Source organism: Eptatretus burgeri, chromosome 10, assembly GCF_056783735.1.
Source record: "Eptatretus burgeri isolate ZD-2024b chromosome 10, Ebu_testis_v1, whole genome shotgun sequence".
Classification (NCBI taxonomy): Eukaryota; Metazoa; Chordata; class Myxini; order Myxiniformes; family Myxinidae; genus Eptatretus; species Eptatretus burgeri.
The window spans coordinates 34,782,803-34,804,264 of record NC_140970.1 but is presented as its reverse complement, the minus strand read 5'-3'; the positions used below and the strand labels follow the sequence as shown (position 1 = coordinate 34,804,264).

The 21,462-nt window shown below is 45.2% G+C and overlaps 1 protein-coding gene across 1 annotated transcript in view; it reads right to left on the bottom strand.

Annotated features, from left to right (window-relative positions):
* The window catches only part of LOC147018303 (prolyl 3-hydroxylase 1-like), a 144,876-nt gene extending 123,870 nt beyond the window's left edge, over positions 1-21,006 (bottom strand). Inside the window, exon 1 of the mRNA XM_085897840.1 lies at positions 20,439-21,006. Coding sequence (XP_085753966.1) covers positions 20,439-20,688 — 250 coding nt within the window. The 5' untranslated portion in view covers positions 20,689-21,006. The remainder of the gene's footprint in view (positions 1-20,438) is intronic.
* Between the last annotated feature and the right edge of the window lie 456 nt (positions 21,007-21,462).

Below are 21,462 nucleotides of genomic sequence, written 5' to 3'. Positions count from 1 at the left end.
CCCCGGCCTAAAAGAAATACCAGTTGATCATCCCCACCCGCTTCCTTTTGTGAAGTCACCTTCTTTTTAAATTTTCTATTATTATTTTGTCAAATATCCCGAAAAATTGTGTACGACTCTTGCACCATTCTTTGAATCGATCATTTTCCCAATGTTTTATTAAAATTTGTTAAACCGTTCTCAAGTTATAGCATGACAAACAGACAGACAAACAGATCTTCTTCTTCTTCTTCTTCTTTCGGCTGCTCCCGTTAGGGGTCGCCACAGCGGATCATCCGTATGATCCGCATAGTGATTTGGCACATGTTTTACGCCGGATGCCTTTCCTGACGCAACCCTGGTCGCCTCCTACGACACAGGGATATGGTACACCTATTTTAACCGGGGTATACACCGGCCCAGTATACTGGTACTCATTTCGCCGACCTCGGAAGGATGACAGGCTGAGTCAACCCCCTGGTGTATTAATTCAGTGGCCCAACGGGGCTTGAACTCAGGACCTTTTGGATCCCAAGCCGCTGCCCTAACCACTGCGCCAACACCAGGCTGGAAGACAGACAAACAGATATGGCTCCATATATATTGTGCGAATTCGCACCCGCCAGCATGCGGACGGCCATGTGACTCGAATCGCAGCATGTTGCCCACTGGACGGACAATTCAGTCGTGACCCTCTCGGACCAACGCCGGGAGCTAGTCACGGGTGGGGGTTTAACCTCACCATGATCGTAACAATTGCCCACCCGCGCAGGATAGGGTTGCTCGCCAAATTCGATCTACCTAAGTACCTGCGCGAATGGTCGACCGGGCGATCGCACCACGCCACAGGCCAACTCCGGACACAAACCGCTTAAGCGGTCCGATCCGTGCTACAGTGATAACCGAGCGGTGTTATCATCGGCCTCGACGGTTCCGATTAATTATCGGGCGTATTAAGCTCACTACGAACCCTTTACGTGAATCAGGATGGAGGGTCAATAAAGAAAAGACGAAGCGAAACGGGAAAACAGTTCACACAAAGCACATTTATTAGGCGACACACGGAAAGCACACATATACAGCCAAACAGTCAAAATGCACCTATAGCAGTTAAAACAAAAGAAACAATGACGCAGAGTTACTACCGAATACGCGTACACACGGCAACACTTATACAGTTCTACTTTACAGACGGCGCCAACACACATTTACTCAAAAGCAAAGGAAAGAAGCCACCCTCATAGACAAGGGGGCAGATGGTCGCCAACCGTCGTCCTTCTCGCCTCGGACCCGAGCTCCTTTGCCTCTTCCCGCAACTCTTCTCCGCCGACTCCAGAACCCAACTCGATGCCTTCGCCACCCGACTCCACTCTCTGCCACACCGATGACTCGACTCACTCTGCCCTGCCGACACACACTGCTACTGCCACACTCTGCCCTGCCACACTCTGCCGTGCCACACTCTGCTATTGCCACACTCTCCTACGATTCGCCTTGCGCTCGCTGTTTTATAGGCCGGCAGGAGAAAACAATATGCAAATTTCCGGATCAGGATGACCTCGGGGCGGAGCCCCGCTCGCCCATTGGATGGAGGAAAAGTGGGCGTGAACCTCCCCTGATCAGAGAATTTGCATATATCGATTTCACACTGACGCGCCTGGAGGCGGGGCCAAGCCGCTCTGCACTTGCTCATTGGACGGATCAGAAGTGGGCGTGTGGCGTTTCTGATCCGGATTCTCTCTCGGATAGGCCGCTATTTGCACTCGCGGCTCGGTGCGTACCGCTGAACGAGCCCAAGACAGCCCGACGCTCAGTGTTCACAGGTGGTGCGGGAATGGCCGTAGAAGGAGAGAGGTGAGGGTGGTGGAGGGTTTATCGGTGGTGGTTTGATGGTTATGGTGCCGTTTGGGAATGATGGTGATGCAATGTTTGCGGGATTGAGTTGTGAAGATAAAGGTCGTGGCTGTTGGCGTTGTTGTTGTCTGAGGGTTGGAGCGTGGTTGTAGTTGGTGACGATGGCTGGCATGGTGGTTGTTGTGTGATGGCGGTTGAGGCATGGTTGGTTCAAATTAAAGATAGAATAAGAAAACGGCTATCTCAAAGCGTCGCAGCCCGAATGAATCACTTAAATTCACTCTATACAACGGGTGGGGCTAACTACATGTACTTACAGAGATATCTCACCTGCGGGCCCTTTATGGTGGTCTGCGAATTTCCACAGCCATAACAATATGGATATATACTAAAACGCAAAAGAAACTTACCACTTGTTTGAAATGTAATAAAATTGTAACAGTTCAAAATAAAACAAACCAACAATTGCTAATTGAAACATTGGCATTTTATTGATGACATGAAGAGTTTTTTTACCAAGATACACCATCTCATGAGTTTGTTCTACAGTACAGAAAAAAGCTGTCATTCAGTGCAATGTCAGTCCCCTTTCAATAGCGTGTGTGGCCACCATTGTTTTGGATACAGGCAGTGCATCGTCGGCGCATACTGCCTACCAGTCTTTGGATGGATTGCTGCTGGATTCTATCCCACTCAGTCCTCAATGTCTGAAGCCATCTGACTTAGGACCATATGCCTGTCCTGCCTTGCAGTGGTGACTCTTGGCCTCCCTGATCGAGGTCTGTCATCTGCAGAGTTGTGGAGGGTGTCTCTGTCCACCAGGGCCGATATCGTCTGGTGTGAACAGCCAAGGCGACGTGCCACCTCACGATAGCTCAATCCACCTTGCAGTATGCCCAAGGCACACTGCCGTTGATCCCTTGACAATCGTAGCATGTTGACTGAAATGCCCATTTTTCTCTGGCCTTTTTAAAGCCAATATCAAGACATCACGTGCAGCTCATTAAAATCATCCCGTACCCCTTGGCTAATCACTGACAGTCAAAACGGCTGTTCAACAGTTGTGCTATGAAGTGACCATTGAAGGTTCAAGTGACCATCCTGACCGTTTTCTCTGACAGTGAGGACACTATTGTCCACAAATAAGTTCACACATTTACTACACGCAGTGTTATTGTTGATATTTGATGGTTTAAAAGGTGGTAAGTTTCTTTTGCGTTTCAGTATATATATATGTGTGTGTGTGTGTGTGTGTGTGTGTGTGTGTGTGTGTGTGTGTGTGTGTGTGTGTGTGTGTGTGTGTGTGTGTGTGTGTGTGTGTGTGTGTGTGTGTGTGTGTGTGTGTGTGTGTGTGTGTGTGTGTGTGTGTGTGTGTGTGTGTGTGTATACATTCAAGACTTTTCAATTCTTTTAAATTTTAAACTTGGATAGATGTTGAAACTTAGGGCCAACGACTCATGTATAATTTTGTAATTATAATTATGACGTCATAGGTCACGTGGTGTGGCAGCCATCTTGGAAAAAAGGGAAAAAAATTGGACCTCTGTATCTCCAAAACCGCTCCATGGAAAAAAATTGAAACTTGGCACGTGTGAAGTACTCCCCATGGGAAACGAGTGTTTGTTGTTTTTTAGATGATGTCATAGGTGGCTTCGTTATGACATCATAACTGCATCCGTCAAATTCTTTATCCGATCAGCATGAACATTTTTCAGGGTCATCTCGGGCTAAATTGTGTGGGTGAGAAAAAAATTCATCACATCATCGGTCACGTGCATCGGCAGCCATGTTGTTTTTAACATAAAAACCTTCAAAAATCTTCTCCATAATGGCTGAACAGGCGACAATTTCCAGGTATGATCGCTCATCCATGAGGAACAGAACGTTCTCCACCTATGACATCATAGGTCACATGGTTTGGCAGTTATGATTTTTTGAAGATTATACCTTTAAAATTTTTTCTCCAGAACGGCTTGACAGATGAAGGGGAAACTTCACCCACAAGTGTCCCCAAGCCTTGGGGATACCAGGGTGTTCACAAATAATAATTAATAGGTCACATGGTCTGGCAGCTATATTGTATTGAGTGAAAATCTTTTTTTTTAATTTCTCTTGAACTGCTTTATCAATCGACCTGAAACGTCACAGTTATGATCTCATTGTCAAGGGGAATATATGTTTAAAAATGTGTGGTAATTGTTTTGTCTTTATTTACATGTATGTGTACTTGAATATAACTGTCATTAATCAGAGAGGCTTCAGTACTATAGAGTGATTAAACAAACAAGAAAGAATTTATCAAAATTTTCAAATGTTTTTTTTTCTTCCTAAAACACTCCGCGGCACTCACTCTCTCTCCATCGAGTGCAGCCTGTGGCTGCTGGTTGCATCATTGGTTGGGACACGGCTATGCCGCTGATGCAGTGTCCCCCTTACCAGTACACTGGTACTCATTTTTCCGACCTCAGAAGGATGACAGGCTGAATCAACCTCCTGGTGTATTTTAATTCAGCGGCCAACGGGGCTTGAACTCAGGACCCTAGGATCCCAACTCGGATCCAAAGCCGCCACCCTCACCACTAAGCCAACATTAGGCGACAGCACTCACTGAAGGACCTCTAAAAGATTGATGAAGATCCGTTCAACCATTTCTGAGAAAAATGGCAACACACAGACAGACAAGCGGTTCTCTTATAGTCTACATGAACGATCTCAAATTGTAACAAATCTGCTAATTTGTTGTTGTTGTGATTCATTATGCAGTATTCCTGTCAAACAATAATTTCCTCTTCTTCTGTTTCCTTCTTCTTCTTCCAACTGTGATTCATTTATCCATCTGCAGTTTATTCAAAATATTAAAATGTGATGAAAACGCTTTTCACATCAGCTTGTGTTCGTTTAACATCACGTGGTGTCTTTCGGGAAGAGGAGCACCAGCACCCTGAACAAATTACAAATTATTGCGCAAATCAGCTCCAGTCAAATACCAGGCATGGGACACTGGTTGGTGGAAGACGCTTTTCAAAAAACCTTCCTTAACTGACAACACAACGCATGCATGGCCCACATTTAACAGCGAGAAATTCCTTTTTCAATCTGCACAGTCAATCTGTTGCCAACAAACTGCTACATCCAAACTGCAAAGCACATTTGATGTAAATAGTGTCTACAGTAACTTATACCAAGCACAAGAAGATCAGTTCTTCACACTTTAAATGAATTAGCAAACATTGTAAAGTTCAGCAACCTGTTTTCAGTGTCAACATATATTGATTGGAAGTTGGTGTTGTCTGACTTACGTAGCCCTTGTTCGTCTTCTGACACCCCGGAGGTAGGCTAGAGCGAAGTTTGAGCATAATCTACACATTATGTTGGAACACAAGGCTCCATTTTTGACTCCATCCATCCCTCTGCAAATAAAACTCAAGCGTGCTCCTTCCTTGTGCTTTGTACTCTCTCTCCTCTCACCCTCCCTTCTTTCCTCTCCAAACTTCTCTCATAATCGCATACCCTCTTGTTTCTCTTCTATCATTTCCCCATCATTTGCTTTTATATGAGGAAATTTTCACAATTCCCCCTCCACCACCAAATTTGCATCGTGTGCACACTCCTCTATAAGCATTATGTCATAAAAAAAATTCAACAAATCTTAGGGTACTGGCCTCTTTGCCTTATGCCATCATCAACTAGCTGAGCAATTGACAATTAAATTGTCCTTTTTATGCAGGATGATGATTTTAAAATAATGCTTGAGATGTTTGTGCATGTGAATGATTAAAAAATTTATATATATATATATATATGAATAATAACAAAAAAATGACACTTGAGTAGCATCACAAATTACACCAAAAAACAAAAAAACATTTCATTCCATAAACGAGATTTTTTTTTTAATGAATCACAGTTGATGTGCTGATCAGAGAGTAAAAACAGCAGCGAGTCTGCATACTTTATGGTTGAGAGGGACTGAATCGAATGCCAAGAGACCCGTTAGTACAAGCTGTTACAGCTGCGACTGATTCTACAAGGACATGCCAAGACACTACAACATTCTTCAGAAAAAGAATTCTTTTCACAAATTTGTTCTCCATTCTCACAAGGACAGCATTTGGCTTGCAGTACATCGCTTAAATAGAATCCCTCACTTAAACTTTGCCACTTAGTTTCATGCCCCAAGTAAAATCACTCAACGCATTTCAAGCAAGACTGAACCAACATTAAATGTTTCAAATATATATATATATATATATATATATATATATATATATATATATATATATATATATATATATATATATATATATATCTGATTTTAAAATACTGTCCCTTTTTATCACTTAAATATAATGCTACAAGGTCAGGTCAGGTATGGGAGCATGTGCCGGACCGGCGCATCACTGGGTCCACCTTCCGCCGGTATTCCAGGGGACTCCGTCTGGCCATCCTCCAGGCAGATGCCTGGCCCATCCCCGTCTCCTCGAGATGGCAATCAACCTGGTGAAACCATGAGGCACGTGGTCGGCCCGTTGGCCTCAAACACTAATGAGGCTCCCTCACTGAGAGAATCTAATGAGCAGGATCAGCATCATGAAAACGAGTCGCATGTCCATACAGCCGCAGCTGACGCTCATGGTCTATACAGGTAACAAATCTCATCCGAGTCTCTCTCAGGAACTGCTCGTTGGACACAACGTCCAACCAGTGATAGCCAAGGATTCTCCGAAGAGACCTGGTCCGTCTCAAATCTCTAGTCAGAGTCCAACTCTCACATCCATAGAGCAAGACTGGAATTACCAAGGACCTGAAGACTCGTACTTTCGTCCTCCCGCACAGGCACCAACAATGCCACACCCCCATGATCCAATAAATTCATGACTTCCCAGGCCCGAACCAGATGTCCATTGACCTCTGGATAAACAGCCAGCGGAGACATGGATATCACTGCCAAGGTAAGTGAATCTCTCCGTGGCTTCAACATCCTCACCACAAACAGGTACAGACAGAACAGCAGCATCCAAGATGTCATTGAAAGCCTGGATCTTAGTTTTGACCCAGGAAACCTGTAATCCCAGCGGCTCCGACTCCTCATTCAGCACCTCGAGGGCCCCCAAAAGGATATCCAGAATCTCCACAAAGATGATTGCATCATATGCGAAATCAAGGTCAGAGATCGTGACATTCCCAAATGATGCACCACAGCTTGACCTCTCCAAATGCTCCCCAGGATCCAGTGCATATAAATGCTGAAATGTGTGGGGGCCAGTGCACACCCCTAACGAACTCCAGTAACAACTGGAAATGTTAGAAATGAAACCACCACATCTCACAGCGCTCTCAGTACCAGAGTCTCGTTCAGATGTCAGATTGATCAGTTATGGTGGCACCCCATAGAGAGGTATGCGAGACCGAAAATCCTCTAGAGGGCATCCCGAATCACTGAATGAAACGCTTTACAGAGATCAACATAGGCTGCAAGCAGCCCCTGCCAAAACTCTCGTCTGCGTTCGGTGAGGACCCGAAGAGCAAGGATACCGTCAATCGTTGACCTCTTTGGTGTTAAGCCTGACTGCTCTGGGTGCTGGTGCTCAAGCAGCTGAGGAAATTAACTCGTCCATAATTCTGAGGAAATTAACCCATCCGCAATTCTGGGGGAATTATCCCATCCATATTTCTGGGGGAATTAAGCTGACCTTAAGGATGGGTTCTTCGCTAATGTGTAGCAAAACATAGTTTATATTGTTTAATTGAAAAGTAGCCTAGTGTTAGCTTAGTGGTTAAGGTGGTGGCTTGGGATCCTAGAGTCCTGAGTTCAAGTCCTATTGGCTGCTGAATTAAATAAAAATACACCAGGAGGTTGACTCAGCCTGTCATCCTTCCGAGGTCGGCAAAATGAGTACCAGTGTACTGGTAAGGGGGACACCGCATCAGTGGCATAGCCGCGTCCCAACCAATGATGCAACCAGCGGCCACAGGCTGCAAGAGAGAGAGAGAGAGAGAGAGAGAGAGAGAGAGAGAGAGAGAGAGAGAGAGAGAGAGCAGGAGAGAGAGAGAGAGAGAGAGAGAGAGAGAGAGAGAGAGAGAGAGAGAGAGAGAGAGAGAGAGAGAGAGAGAGAGAGAGAGAGAGAGAGAGAGAGAGAGAGAGAGAGAGAGCAGGAGAGAGAGAGAGAGAGCGCGAGAGAGAGAGAGAGAGAGCACGAGAGAGAGAGAGAGAGGGCACGAGAGAGAGAGAGCCCGAGAGAGAGAGAGAGAGAGAGAGAGAGAGAGAGAGAGCACTAGAGAGGGAGAGAGAGACAGAGAGAGAGAGAGAGAGAGAGAGAGAGAGAGAGAGAGAGAGAGAGAGAGAGAGAGAGAGAGAGAGACAGAGACAGAGACAGAGACAGAGACAGAGACAGAGACAGAGACAGAGACAGAGACAGAGACAGAGAGAGAGAGAGAGAGAGAGAGAGAGAGAGAGAGAGAGAGAGAGAGAGAGAGAGAGAGATGAAAAGTGGACACAGGAAAAAGTAATTCTGCCTATCCAGCCTGCAGCATCTCATCAAACGCAAGACCAGCTAACCGTACAGTAATAAATGTCAGCAATTGACTTGTTACACCAAGTCAATAACTTAATAACCACCCTTCATAATATTTGTCATGATTTGTAGCATTTCTGGTTGTAATAATACATATTCTGACAATAACCACAAGTGATGACAAGTAAAAGCATGCATTATCTGCATAACTTTACCCTCAAACTGTACGCAAAGCTTTTTGCCACGTAACTGGTAACTGTCAGCATATTGCGGTGGGTCTACACTCCATTCATGATGTCTGCACCACATGCTCTGCAGACATTCGGAAAACAAAGGAAATACATACCACATTCTTGCCACTGAACCAAATGTCTGAAAATTCAACAGGTTTTCTTCATACTATATAACCCAGCACTCTTTTAAAACAAAAACCTTCATTAACACATGAAGTATCTTACAAACACCTTCAGCATGCACAACCAATTGCAATGACTAACTACCATCTTATAACATTAAACTGCTAAGTATCTGTCTGAAGATTTATTTCACACATCCCCTTCATATCGGCTATTTCGGAGGCTTCAAAAGGAAGAGTGATTCCTCAAATTTCCTCTTTACAATCCCTGTTTTAACCTGCCTGCAACTTTGTACTATCACAAAGTTGCATGCTCCTGCAAAATTGTGATAGAACTGTGTTGCTTTCGAGAAGACTTGGCAAATTTCAAAGATTTAGGCCATTATCAGAAGCCTTATGAGAGAGCATGGATTGAGTGAAACCCTTTTAAGGGGCTTATTATGGAGATTAATTATTCTTGAATCCTTTTCAATTACTCCGTAATTCCTTTTCAGTTCAGTTCTCCATTGCTTTCAGTCTTGATCAAGATTGCTAAATAGCTTGTTGACCATGATTTGGTCCAAAAAGGCAGAAATATTCTTCCCAACGTAAAAGCAATGCCAGGTATGTTGTTGTTGGTTTGCCTCGAGAAGCCAAAAACAGGTGTTAAAGTATGACATGCTGAGTGTCTCGTCTGTTCGTATTAATTGGTGGACGTTAAAGATGCAACTGTCGTTCATGTGTGACATGTGAACACCTGGGAAGCATTATCCTGGAATGGCCTCCATGGCCAGATTCTTTGAAGGAAGAGTCGAGGCAGCTTCCCAACACGAAGAGGTTTTAATCACTTTTCACTTTATTTTAAAACACTCCAAGTGCGACGGTAAAAACCGTGCTTTTTCCACACACACACAGCCACCATTCCGCCAGACGGGGAAGAGCCGAACCCCCGTGCCCCACCCAGTGGAAATGACGCAACACATGTGTGGAGTGTAAATATGCATGAGGCAAAGCATAAATACGCATGAGGCAAGACATGGGCAGAACACAAATATACATTTTACAATCAAACTAGGTTACATCACAAGCATCACTTTGTTTATATTGTACAATATACTTTCCACACAATAACCACACTCTGAAATAGCAAGCAATGTAACCTGGTATAGAGGAATACCCGAGAGGACCACAGTCCATTTCCTACCCCGAGTTTAGGCAGCAACCTAGAATTTGCTCACAGTTCCAGCAATAACTCGTCTCCTCTTCTTTAAAGACACCGTGGGATATTTAATGTCCACCAACTAATGCCAGAAAATTGGACACCCAGCTTAACTTCATTTGTGATGCATTACCCTGCCTGAGAAGCACAAATAATAAGTTTGTAGTCGGGTCAGGATTTTAACCCTCACGAGACAGCTCAAAGATAAGTACACTATTTTCACACCATCCCGTCGGATGGCTGCTACATGATGTGATACTATAGATATTGTTACGAATTCTGGCCCACCTGGCGTGCGATCGGCTGCGTACCTCTAATGGCAGCCGCGTCGCCCACCGGACGGACAATTCAGTCGTGACCCTCCTGGAACTACCGCCAGGAGCCAGTCACGGGTGGGGGTTTAACCTCACCACAACCCAGTCCGCATTCTACCCGTGCGAAATAGGGCGAATCGTCGAATGTCGATATACCTAAATACCCGCGCGGGTAACCTACTGAGGGGTTGCACCACGCCGCAGGTTGGCTTAGGACACGAACCACTTAAGCGGTTCGTTCCGTGCTACAGGGATAACCGAGCGGTGTTATCGCCGACCTCGACGGTTCAGGTTATTTATCGGTTGTTTAAAACCCACTACTCATTCCACGATGCAAGATGGCATTTCAATGGGGTGAAAGGAGGATGCGACGAACGGGATACATTGCACACAAGGACATTTATTCCAGCAACATGTATACAGTCATGCAATATACAAGCAACAAATAGAAGTCCAAGCAATACCACTGACTACGATTATTATCTACAGTCACTTACACAGTCGTTACTTAACAGGACATGGCGCCACAGCATGCATACAAAAACAACAGGAAAACCCTCCCCATAGGCAGGGAGGTAGATGGGGTTCGTAAACCTTTATGGTCGTGGGCAGTGGATGACCGAAAAGGCCCGCGAGACCGTGTTGGTTACATGCCCAATCGAGGTGTGATGGTGGGCAGGTCGCGACGCCTTGTTCCCACGGCAGCTAGCGTAGCCGCACCTGCTCTCGGGCCTTGGCGATGATGTGGTCGGTGAGTTCTCTCCGGCGTCCCTTGCCAGACGTGCAGATTCGCACCACACAGACGGCAGGGCTGCGCCTCCCGTCTACGTCTCCGAGGCGTAGCCCGGACTCGCCACCGGCCCGCGTCTTCACCGACAGGTCGCCCAACGCCAAGACGAGAGAGCCCGACCTCGACCACCAAGAGAGAGCTCGAAGATGAAGCGAGAGGATGATGTCCACCAAGACAGCGAGTAGAATCCAACACAACCCCGACAAAGAGAGAATGACGTTGATGACCCAGAGAGCGAGTAGAATTCAACACGACCCCGACAGAGAGGATGACGTTGACAATCCAGAGAGCGAGTAGAATCCAACACGACCCCGACAGAGAGGATGACGTTGACAACCCAGAGAGCGAGTAGAATCCAACACGACCCCAACAGAGAGAATGACGTTGACGACCCAGAGAGCGAGTAGAATCCAACACAACCCCGACAGAGAGAATGACGTCGACGACCCAGAGAGCGACAGTGACGTCGCCGACCCAGACAGAGAGAGAGAGTGAGCCCCGCGCGCAGTCTGCCTTATATCGTGCGGGGCTCCGCCCTTCGCTCCGCCCCCGTTTTCGGCTCCGCCTCCCTTCTGGAAGCTTCCCAAAAAGGGGCATTCCTCATTCCCGACAGCGTCACCCCGCGCGTCCACCAATTGGTGGCGAGCCACCCCACCCCGCCTCCGTCACACTCCTCGGAGAAACAGGCGGGAAAAATCCGCGCGCCCATCGGAACTCCTCTGGTTTCCTTTTGCGTTCGACGGTTTTCAACGCGGCTTGTTGCTTGCGTGGAGGTTTGTTCAAAATAACAATAGAAAAAGAAAAACGGCTATCTCAAAGAGTCGCAGCCCGGCGAACACGAAGAAATCCCTATAAACAACGGTGGGGACCTATTTGCACATAAACTTAGTGTCATAACTGATCTAAGGACCCTTTATGGTGTATTGCTAATTTCCACAGCCGTAACGATGTCAAAATATTTTTCATTACAAGGGGCATTCGAAAATTTATACAAATATGACGCTAACAATAGTCCACGAAACGCCATGTTATATCTTTTTAGTATGTCTTGTAATGTTGCAATGATCTCCTCGATTGAACATTTTGAACATCCTATGCATCTTGTTGAAAAATATTTTTTGAAGGTGGAACTTGTGAAATTCTATGAAATGGTCAAAGATCATTTGAATTATTATTGCGATAATGAACCGATATACAGTAGAGGGCTGTATATTTATTATGTCCTCAGAAATGTCAGAATTTTTTGACAATGACTATTAGTCTTCTGTTATGATTTTCTACAACTACATAAGCATAACTATTCCTTTTTACATGATATCCCAGGGTACACTGCATCACATTCTTTACTTACTACTACTACTACTACTACAGTCATATGTTTGCATTGACAAGTGAAGACAAGACATGAAGGAAGGTAAAGCCAGGTAAACATTCCTAGACAAAACACACAAATTCCATGTGCAGTTTGCCACACCCTTCAAATTAACCCTTCGCTTCGAGAAACGACAAATAAAATGAGATGACAGCAGAAAACTAAACGCCCCATGCTTAATAAATTAATTGATTAAAAGTAAAGTGACACTTCGATTGGTGAGTTTCTTTCATCAGGTTAATTTTTTGAAACAATTTCCGTTGCTTTAAGCTTTGCTCGCTGACCTATTGACCCCTGTCACCTCAAGATGAAAGAAGTATTTAAATTGTGAGGACAACAAACAGGGAGGGGGTGGGAAGACCCTCATGAAGGGCGCCTCTATTAGCAGGTCACAATTTTCGACATGTATGTGAATTCATAAATTTGCTTTATACCACAATATTGATCGTCTTGTGTGCAGGAAAGTAATGATTAGCCATTTCTTTTGTTCATTTCAGTATTTCTAACTGGAGAGCTTAAAGGTGTGTGCAGCAGCTGCCTTTGAGATGTCTAGCCTGGGTTTGAATCTCGACCCAGTGATGAACTGTCACCCTGGCGTTTCTCATGTAGGGCGATTCATCAATGTGTGTGTGTCGTCCCTCGGATGTACGTTAAACTGGACGTCCCATCTGGTAGCATTATTTGGTGGATATTCAAGATCTGACGGTGTCCTTGGGGAAGAGTAGGCAAGCTATTTGCTGGCACCATTGCTACTGCTGGGAAGGCAATGGCAAACCATTCAGTTGTAGGACAGACTCTGTCACTGACAGGTATGCAGCTATTTTGATTAAGAATGCTGAACATTCTCGACGTGGTGCCCAGGGCTCGAATGTTATCAAACTCTTATAATTTGAATCAAAAGGTTAAAGTCAGCGGGGAAAAAAAAATTCCTTTGCCAGTGATGAAAACAACAAAGTCCTCTGTAAATTATGTTTCACCACTTGGCGCTCGACCACGCGACAAGTCGCAGACAACATTATTCTCTTTGTAACTCATTTGGAAGTGTCACACGTTCAAATTAGATTCTTCATAATTATCTGTGCAGTCTGTGAATGAGCTACCGTAGGACCATGAGAAATCCGACAACCGTCGATCTTCTCCAGATACAACACACCAGTGCCACTCACAACAACATCATTCTTCACAGTCCAGATACTAATGTAGCTCTGAAAATACCAGCAAAATTTGTTATTTTTGACTGTTCTGAAAACGAGGCATTTATGCAATGGTTTACTCAGCTTGGAAGTGACTTCGAAGTTGTCAATGAAACCAAGACAATATTCGAGAAGTTTGTCTGTCCTGTTTACAGGCAAGCCTCAGCTACTGATGCGAATGATGCCCAATATATAGTGTTTCACTTGGCATCGTCACCGTGTAGAAAGAGTATGCTACCTACGAGAAACGCACCCCAATGACATATCTTACGAGCTAATTATCAAGCAGCAATTCACAGGCGTGCTCTCTCTCTCTCTCATCCATGATCAATGCTCCATCTTATATTGGCCATGGCTGGCAAATAGCAGATAATGAACTGATGATTGTTTGGATGACACAAGATCCTGCCCCAGATATGATCTTGCAGGTCATCAACTGCGTCTGTAAACTGTCGACGTGCAACGCTGCGATACAGGGCAGTGTTCTTGTCGAAACTCCGGCTTGTCATGTATGTTCATCTATAAATGCCAAAATTGCATGGATTCTTCTAAAACACTGACAGATGAGTTATTTGAAGGTGGTAATGAAAGGGACGATGATGAAACTGACGGCATTGAGTGATCCAATTCGTATGTTTGATTAGTCTGCTACCTTAGCGGATTGCGCCAATACACTTTGATATACGCTCCTGGTTGATGCATCTAAGGTGCACGTAGTGTTATACCCTTCATTGTTCAAATCTTTCGAAGCTGAAATATGGTGATAATTTGCTGAAAGTACTAATGACACTCATTGTAACTTCTTAACTACCGATTGTATGATCTCAACACTTCACCACCTGGAGGACCCTAATGGATTCTACTGGCCAGTGCATTTAAATTTCATTGCATGTATTATTAACGAAGGTCACTTTAAAATGGAGAAAATCGAGATTTTTTTTCTTCGAACAAGTTTCTCTTTTTTAACTAGAACGGCACTCGTTGAGTGCATAGTCTCGCCTCGTGCATTCATTCTTAACGAAAGAAACCAACGTTAACTGAACATGCTACTATTATGGCCCACTGCTATTGCGGCCCATATAGCCATATCATCCATGCACCTTGTCATGTCACAAAGTTTCTTGGCATGGGTTATGAACGTCATAAATTTAATTTTTCATCATAAACACCAGGCCATAGATCAGATATATGAAGTTTCAGATTTTTCAGATAAGAATTTCAATTCAACCAATTATGACTGGAATACCACTTCTCCGATGATATTGTTACGGTTATGGAAATTCACAGATCACCATTCAGGTTCCCCAAAGATCAGTTATTTTGATAAGTGTGTGTCCCAGGTTAGATTTCCCCACCAATGTATAACGGGCTGTGAATCTTTGAGGTAGTGTTATTCTTTTCTATCTTTTATTTCAAACAAACAGCATCTCTTCAACGACACCACTACAACCACGCCACCTCCACCACCACCACAACACCGTCTCAACAACCACGCCATCCCCACCACAGCGTCAACCACACTGCAACCACGACATCTCTACAAACGAAAAGCGCACTCCCAGAAAGCCACCCACAGAAGAGAACAAAAGCGACGGATACAAAAACCAAATGCTCTGAAGAGAGACAGCCGAGGACTCCTGGGATCCCCCCCCCCCCGCCATCCGGGAGGTGGGAGAGGCGGATCCAGCCTGGGTAAAGGTTCAAAGGTGAAAGAGGGGAGGGTGCTGATTTCGGGTGAAAAAGCCCCCGGCGGCCCCTCCCCTTGGAGCGATAAAAAGCCGCATTCGCTAGCCAAAAAGACAGTTGGCGTTGGGAGTGAAGAGACGCCCCGTTGAGAGGTGGGGAGTTCGGAGTGTTGGAGTGCGGGCAGTTGGTTCGCTGGGGGTTCGCCGGCACAACCAGGAGGTCGGAGTCAAGACCCGTTCGCTCCTCGAGCGCGTCGTCGGCTAAGACAGGCCGCAGTGGAGGCCGGACGACCAAGGGAGCCAGTCGGAGCTCGGGGGTCTAGGCAAAGACACCGAGGGTCACCGAACAAGGACCCATCAAGTCACCACGAGGGTGGCCAGGTAGCCCGCCCGGTCTCTCGGAGCCCCTTCGGTCATCCGGCTCTGAGAAATTATAAAGGCTCATGAGCCCGGTTCTTTCTTTCTTGGGTTTTGGATGAAAGTCTGTGGCGCCTTGTCTTCCTAAGTAGAACTGATCAAGTGCATGATTGTGTACATGATAATGGACATCGGCTGTAGGTTTTTGCTCGTGTCTTGTCCCTGAGCCCCCATTGCTTCATTGACTGCTTACGTGCAAAAATAAATACCCCTATTGTTTGAATGTTAACCTGCTCGTTGTGTCACTTTCTGCCATTGACTGCCCTGATGCATTCGGAATAATAGCTGGCTGATTATCAAGCCGATAAAACGTACGGAATAATTGCTGGCTGATTATCAAGCCGATAAAACGTACATCTGGTCCGACGGGACTTGGCGATATAAAACCGCTCAGCTTCGCATACGGAACGAGCTGCTTAAGCGGCTCATTTTAGTGCAGGCCCCGTCGAGGTATAAACTCCCGGTATCTCTGTCTGGGTGAATAATTAGGTACATCGACAATTCGGCGATCGACCCTGTAGCGCGTGGACAGAGGGATTGGCTGATTTATGGTGTGTTAAAAACACCCGTAGCTGGGTTTCGGCGTTGATCCGGAAGCTACGACGAGATTGCACATTCGGTGGGTGTGTGCAGCCGCAATTGGGCTCAGGCCGTCATTCGCACGCCAAACGGGTGAAAATCTACAACAATATCATTGTTATCACCCTATATACCCAATGGGGAGTTGATGACAAATGGCAAGTTTCAATTCTTTTCGTTGAGTGGTTTTGGAGAAAATTATGTCCAAATTTTTTCCTTTAATCCAATATGGCTACCATACCATGTCACCTACGATGTCAGAGTTAGCAATAAAATATTCTCCATGGTGAGTCTCCTACATTTAAAGTTTTGCATCGATTGGATAAGCCATTGCAGAGAAAACCATTTTTGAAGAGAAAATATATAGACGCGGACACACACGGAGACACACAGACACAAAAAGAGAGAAAGACACACATATGTGCAATAGTCTCGCATCCCTTTGGGGTGAGACTATAATTAGGATGGTTCTTCAAATAAAACATGAACAACCTCAGTATTTATGATTTTGAGGTGATGTTATGCTATCTGAGTACTCCTTGAGTTTCATAGCCCTTCGGTCAGTAGTCACCAAGCTATGAGTCCATCATGACATAAATGGGCACAATTCCAACAAGAAAAAGAACAATCAGAGATTGCAGACCCTCACCAGGACTTGTGATGTGTGTTGTGTGGTGTGTTTTGTGTGGCATTTGTGTATTGGTGTGTTGACTGGGTACCAAGACGTCCCGCTTTGATGAAGCCCTGTTTTGATTGGACACCTGACCCTGACCCATGATGTTTTTTTTATTATTATTCAATTTAATTTAGAATGGGATTAAAATAAATTCAATTTAAATCAAATGGAAGACCAAATAGGTACAGTCCTGCATTGGAGTAATCAGAGGGAACCCAAACAAGCAAAAAGCAAAGATGAAGTCATCAGGAGGAACCTGGATAAGATTCACATTTCCGCTGCTACTCCACTACCCTCAAACCCATCCAGGCACAGCCAAGTGAGCCTTATTCAAAACATAAATAATAAATAAAAGAGCCCAAATCAAATAAATTAAATAATTCTGCGTGCCAGACCATGCGTCCAATCAAGTTGAAATTTAAAACATATATTTCCAATCACTAAGTCTACTGGATCATAATTGTGAAGTTTCATGTCCATTGATTAAGCGGTTATTAAATAGAAAACATTATTTCATATTTTTCTTCAATGCTTTTCTTCAATGTAATATTTTCTGCCAAACTATGTGACAATTTAAATTATTCCTTAACAAACTTGTACATGGCTTGGGGAACATTTGTGTGAAGTTTCGCCTCGATCTGTCCAGCCGTTCTGGAGAAGATTTCATCAGTTTTAGGACAAATAAAATATGGCTGCCAAACCATGTGACCTCTGACATCATATTGCAAACTTTTTGTTCCTCATGAATAGGTGGTCATATGTGTAAAGTTTCACCTTGATCTGTTCAGCCACTTCAGAAAAGATTTTTGAAGATTTAAAAAAAAAAAGGCTGCCAAATCATGTGACCGATGACATCATCCAATTTTTTTGTGGACCATTTTATCCTGCGATGACCCTCAAAATTTTCATGCTGATCAGATGTCGTGTTCTGCATATGCAATTATGATGTCATAACGAAGGCACCTATGACATCATAAAAATATCACATTCCCCATGAGGAGTACTTGCTCTGTGCCAAGTTTCAATTTTTTCCTTGGTGTGATTTCAGAGATACAGCAGTCAAAAGTTTTTTAGTTTTTCCAAAATGGCCGCCACACCACGTGACTTATGATGTCATACTTATCATTAAAACATTCTTCATGAGTCGTCGCTCCTATGGTGAAAATTTCGTTTCACTCTGACAAGTGGTTGCGGAGAAAAGCACTAAAGTTTTGTGCGGACATACAAACAAACGGACCCAAATGCAATACCCTCTCCTTTGGTGAGGGTGAAAAGTGCCTTTTTCGGCACCGGTGGTCAACTTTGAGACCCCACACAGCATCGTTGGGTAGAGATCTCGTGGATAACTTTTTACCCAGAAGCCACCATATAGTTGTCTCTCAAAATCCCTAATTTCAAGTGGCACCTCCATCATGAAATCAAAAATCTTTTCCAGCCACTTCTCAGCTTCTCAATCTATGATGGATGTTAAAGATCCCACGAGGGATCTTTTTCACAGAAAGGGTGAGTTATCACCTGGCCCGGGCCCGAAACAAATGACCAATTCCTGCCCTAATCACCTTTAGGAGTTGCTACATCAGGGCTCCAGCCAAACAGTCATGACGATGCAACCAGCACCAATGATCTCAGAAATTGCAATAATTAAACATCGGTGCAACGATAATTATCATCGGTGCAACATCAGTAGTTATGAACTGATGTTCAGAAAAAAATGTCAGTTATATTAGCCGGGTTGTAGGGGAGTGATATGAGGTGAAAGTTGAGCCACGGGATAAGTTGAGCCACCCTCTCCAGATTTTCATCGCTGCATGTTTCTCCTTTGTCTAAAACTGATTTTTCCTCACATCAACAAGGAAAGTATGTGACTTATTATGATTGAGCCATTCGAGTATTCTGCATCGCAGTGGTGACACGTCCAGGATTGTGCCCAATAGCTAAGGAGACTGCTTTGGCAGCACCAATGCTCTGTACAGAGTATGATCCCAATGGATGCATGGATGTATGGAGGGTGCCATCTTTCAGCTCTCTCCATCCTGGCACTTCCAGTAAGGGGTGACTCAACTTACCCCTCTCTCCCCTACTAGGCACTTCCAGTAAGGGGGTGGCTCAACTTACCCCCCTCTCCCCTACCAGGCACTTCCATTAAAGGGTGGCTCAGCTTAAACTGTGGCTCAACTTACCCCCTCTAGCCTACCAGGCACTTCCAATAATGGGTGGTTCAACATACCCCACCTCTCCCCACCACCAGTTAAACAGGGTGGTGCAGAGCCGACTGACACATTTCAGACTGCTCTCCTGTCCGAGGGGTGGGGTGGGAACTTTTGGGGTTGTGGGACCATTTTTCTGAGACAATGTACTGCAATGCACTGGCACCTTCCTGATGTTATCTACCATAAATAAATTAAAAAGTGCAAGCTTGGAACATAAACCTCGTGTGTTTTAATTTTGCATCAGTCAGCTCTGCACCACCCTGTATTTCAACGTCAATGGACAAATATATGAAACATTGTCCGCCGAATGGAAATTTGCCTTCAGAAATATTATGCAAGAGTTCGTTTTTGATGGCATTGACCGATTGGCACCATCCATACAGAACATGTGCCAATACAAGGGAATACTCTTGTTTGAAAGATTCCATGAGATGTGTACACAGTAGTTACATCCACACGATTAGAGAAGGGACAGAAACTTAATTAACTCTCAAACGAAAAATGCAATTATTTATTTTTCCACACACAACCACCCACTGACCCGCGCCAACTCTGACCCACAGTCAGGGCCGGATTTAGGCATGGGCAAGATGGGCAGTTGCCCAGGGGCCTCCACAACCAGGGGGCCTCCACATATTTCATGAACAAAAAAAATTGTAAGGAAAAATGTATTTGTGAGTGCCTGAATGGTAGTTAGTGGGGCAACTTAGCTTAATATAGCATAACAATTGTGCATTTTGTGAGGAAAGCACCAAATTTGGCAGACTAGTAGCCTATCATATAATGAACAGATTTGGATATCGGGCCATCTCAAATTCAGCCGCTGATGGCTGTGGCAGCCATTTTCCACTGCCATCAAAAATTTTTAGATGGCCCAATATCCAAATGTGTTCATAATATGATAGGCTACTAGTGTGCCAAATTTGGTGCTTTCCTCACAAAATGCACAATTGTTATGCTAAGTTGCCCGACTAAGTTGGTAGTTCGTGGAACAGATATGAGATATTCATCTTATCTCATGCTCTATTTTATAAAGAAGTTCAGATTGTTTGTTCTTGAAAAATATACTTTATGGATGACTGTAAATATGTCTAGTCACCTTTTTAGTATTCTAAGGTAGGGTGGGCCTCCACTACTGAAGGATGCCCGGGGGCCACCTCATGTCTCAATCCGGCCCTGCCCACAGTGTGGTGATCCCTCATTGTTTATAGTATATATACACCTAGTGGTGTGTGGGGGGAGGGGGGGAGGGTACGGATATATCAAAATATTTCGAGGGTTATCGATTCGAATTTTCATACCTGAGAACGTGCCCGGGCCAGAGCACTGTGCGGCGCACCTGCGCTTCGTGGCTAAGAGGCGCGATCGGCTTCCCAAAGCCGCCTCCATTCCCCGCACCACGGCCGGCCAGTCCCCGCGATGATAGGCCTCGACGGCGTCCGCGTACAACGAGTCGTACGGCTGTAGGGGCTCCCCGAGCACGGTGTCACCGCCATATGACGGCACGATGAGCAGGCACGGGCCGACGAGACGGAGGAGGTTGCACAACATTGCCGGCTCCAAATCCTCACTGAGGTCGTGGGTCAAGGACTTCCTGATGTCTGTGTGTGTCGATGGTTGTCCTTTCACTTTCTTCACCCGTCCTCTCTCTCTCTCTCTCTCTCTCTCTCTCTCTCTCTCTCTCTCTCTCTCTCTCTCTCTCTCTCTCTCTCTCTCTCTCTCTCTCTCTCTCTCTCTCTCTCTCTCTCTCTCTCTCTCTCTCTCTCTGTCTCTGTCTCTGTCTCTGTCTCTGTCTCTGTCTCTGTCTCTGTCTCTCTCTCTCTCTCTCTCTCTCTCTCTCTCTCTCTCTCTCTCTCTCTCTCTCTCTCTCTCTCTCTCTCTCTCTCTCTCTCTCTCTCTCTCTCTCTCTCTCTCTCTCTCTCTCTCTCTCTCTCTCTCTCTCTCTCTCTCTCTCTCTCTCTCTCTCTCTCTCTCTCTCTCTCTCTCTCTCTCTCTCTCTCTCTCTCTCTCTCTCTCTCTCTCTCTCTCAATGTCTTTCCCGCGCTTTTACGCTCGCCTTTCTCCCCTCCATCTCTTTCTCTCTCTGATCCTCAACTCTACGGTTCCCATCTCTTTCCTCGAGCTTCCCTGCTTGTGCTCCGCCTTTGTGGACACCCACCTCCTCACGAGCAGTGCACCACCCCCTCCCCCCCCCCCCCACCTATGACGAGTTTTCCAGAAGCCTCTCTTAATGCGAGCACGTGCTTCCTTCCCCTCTATTCCCCCAAACAAGACAACACAGAACGCCCCCCCCCTCTTCCCACTTCATCCCGATCCCACATGCAA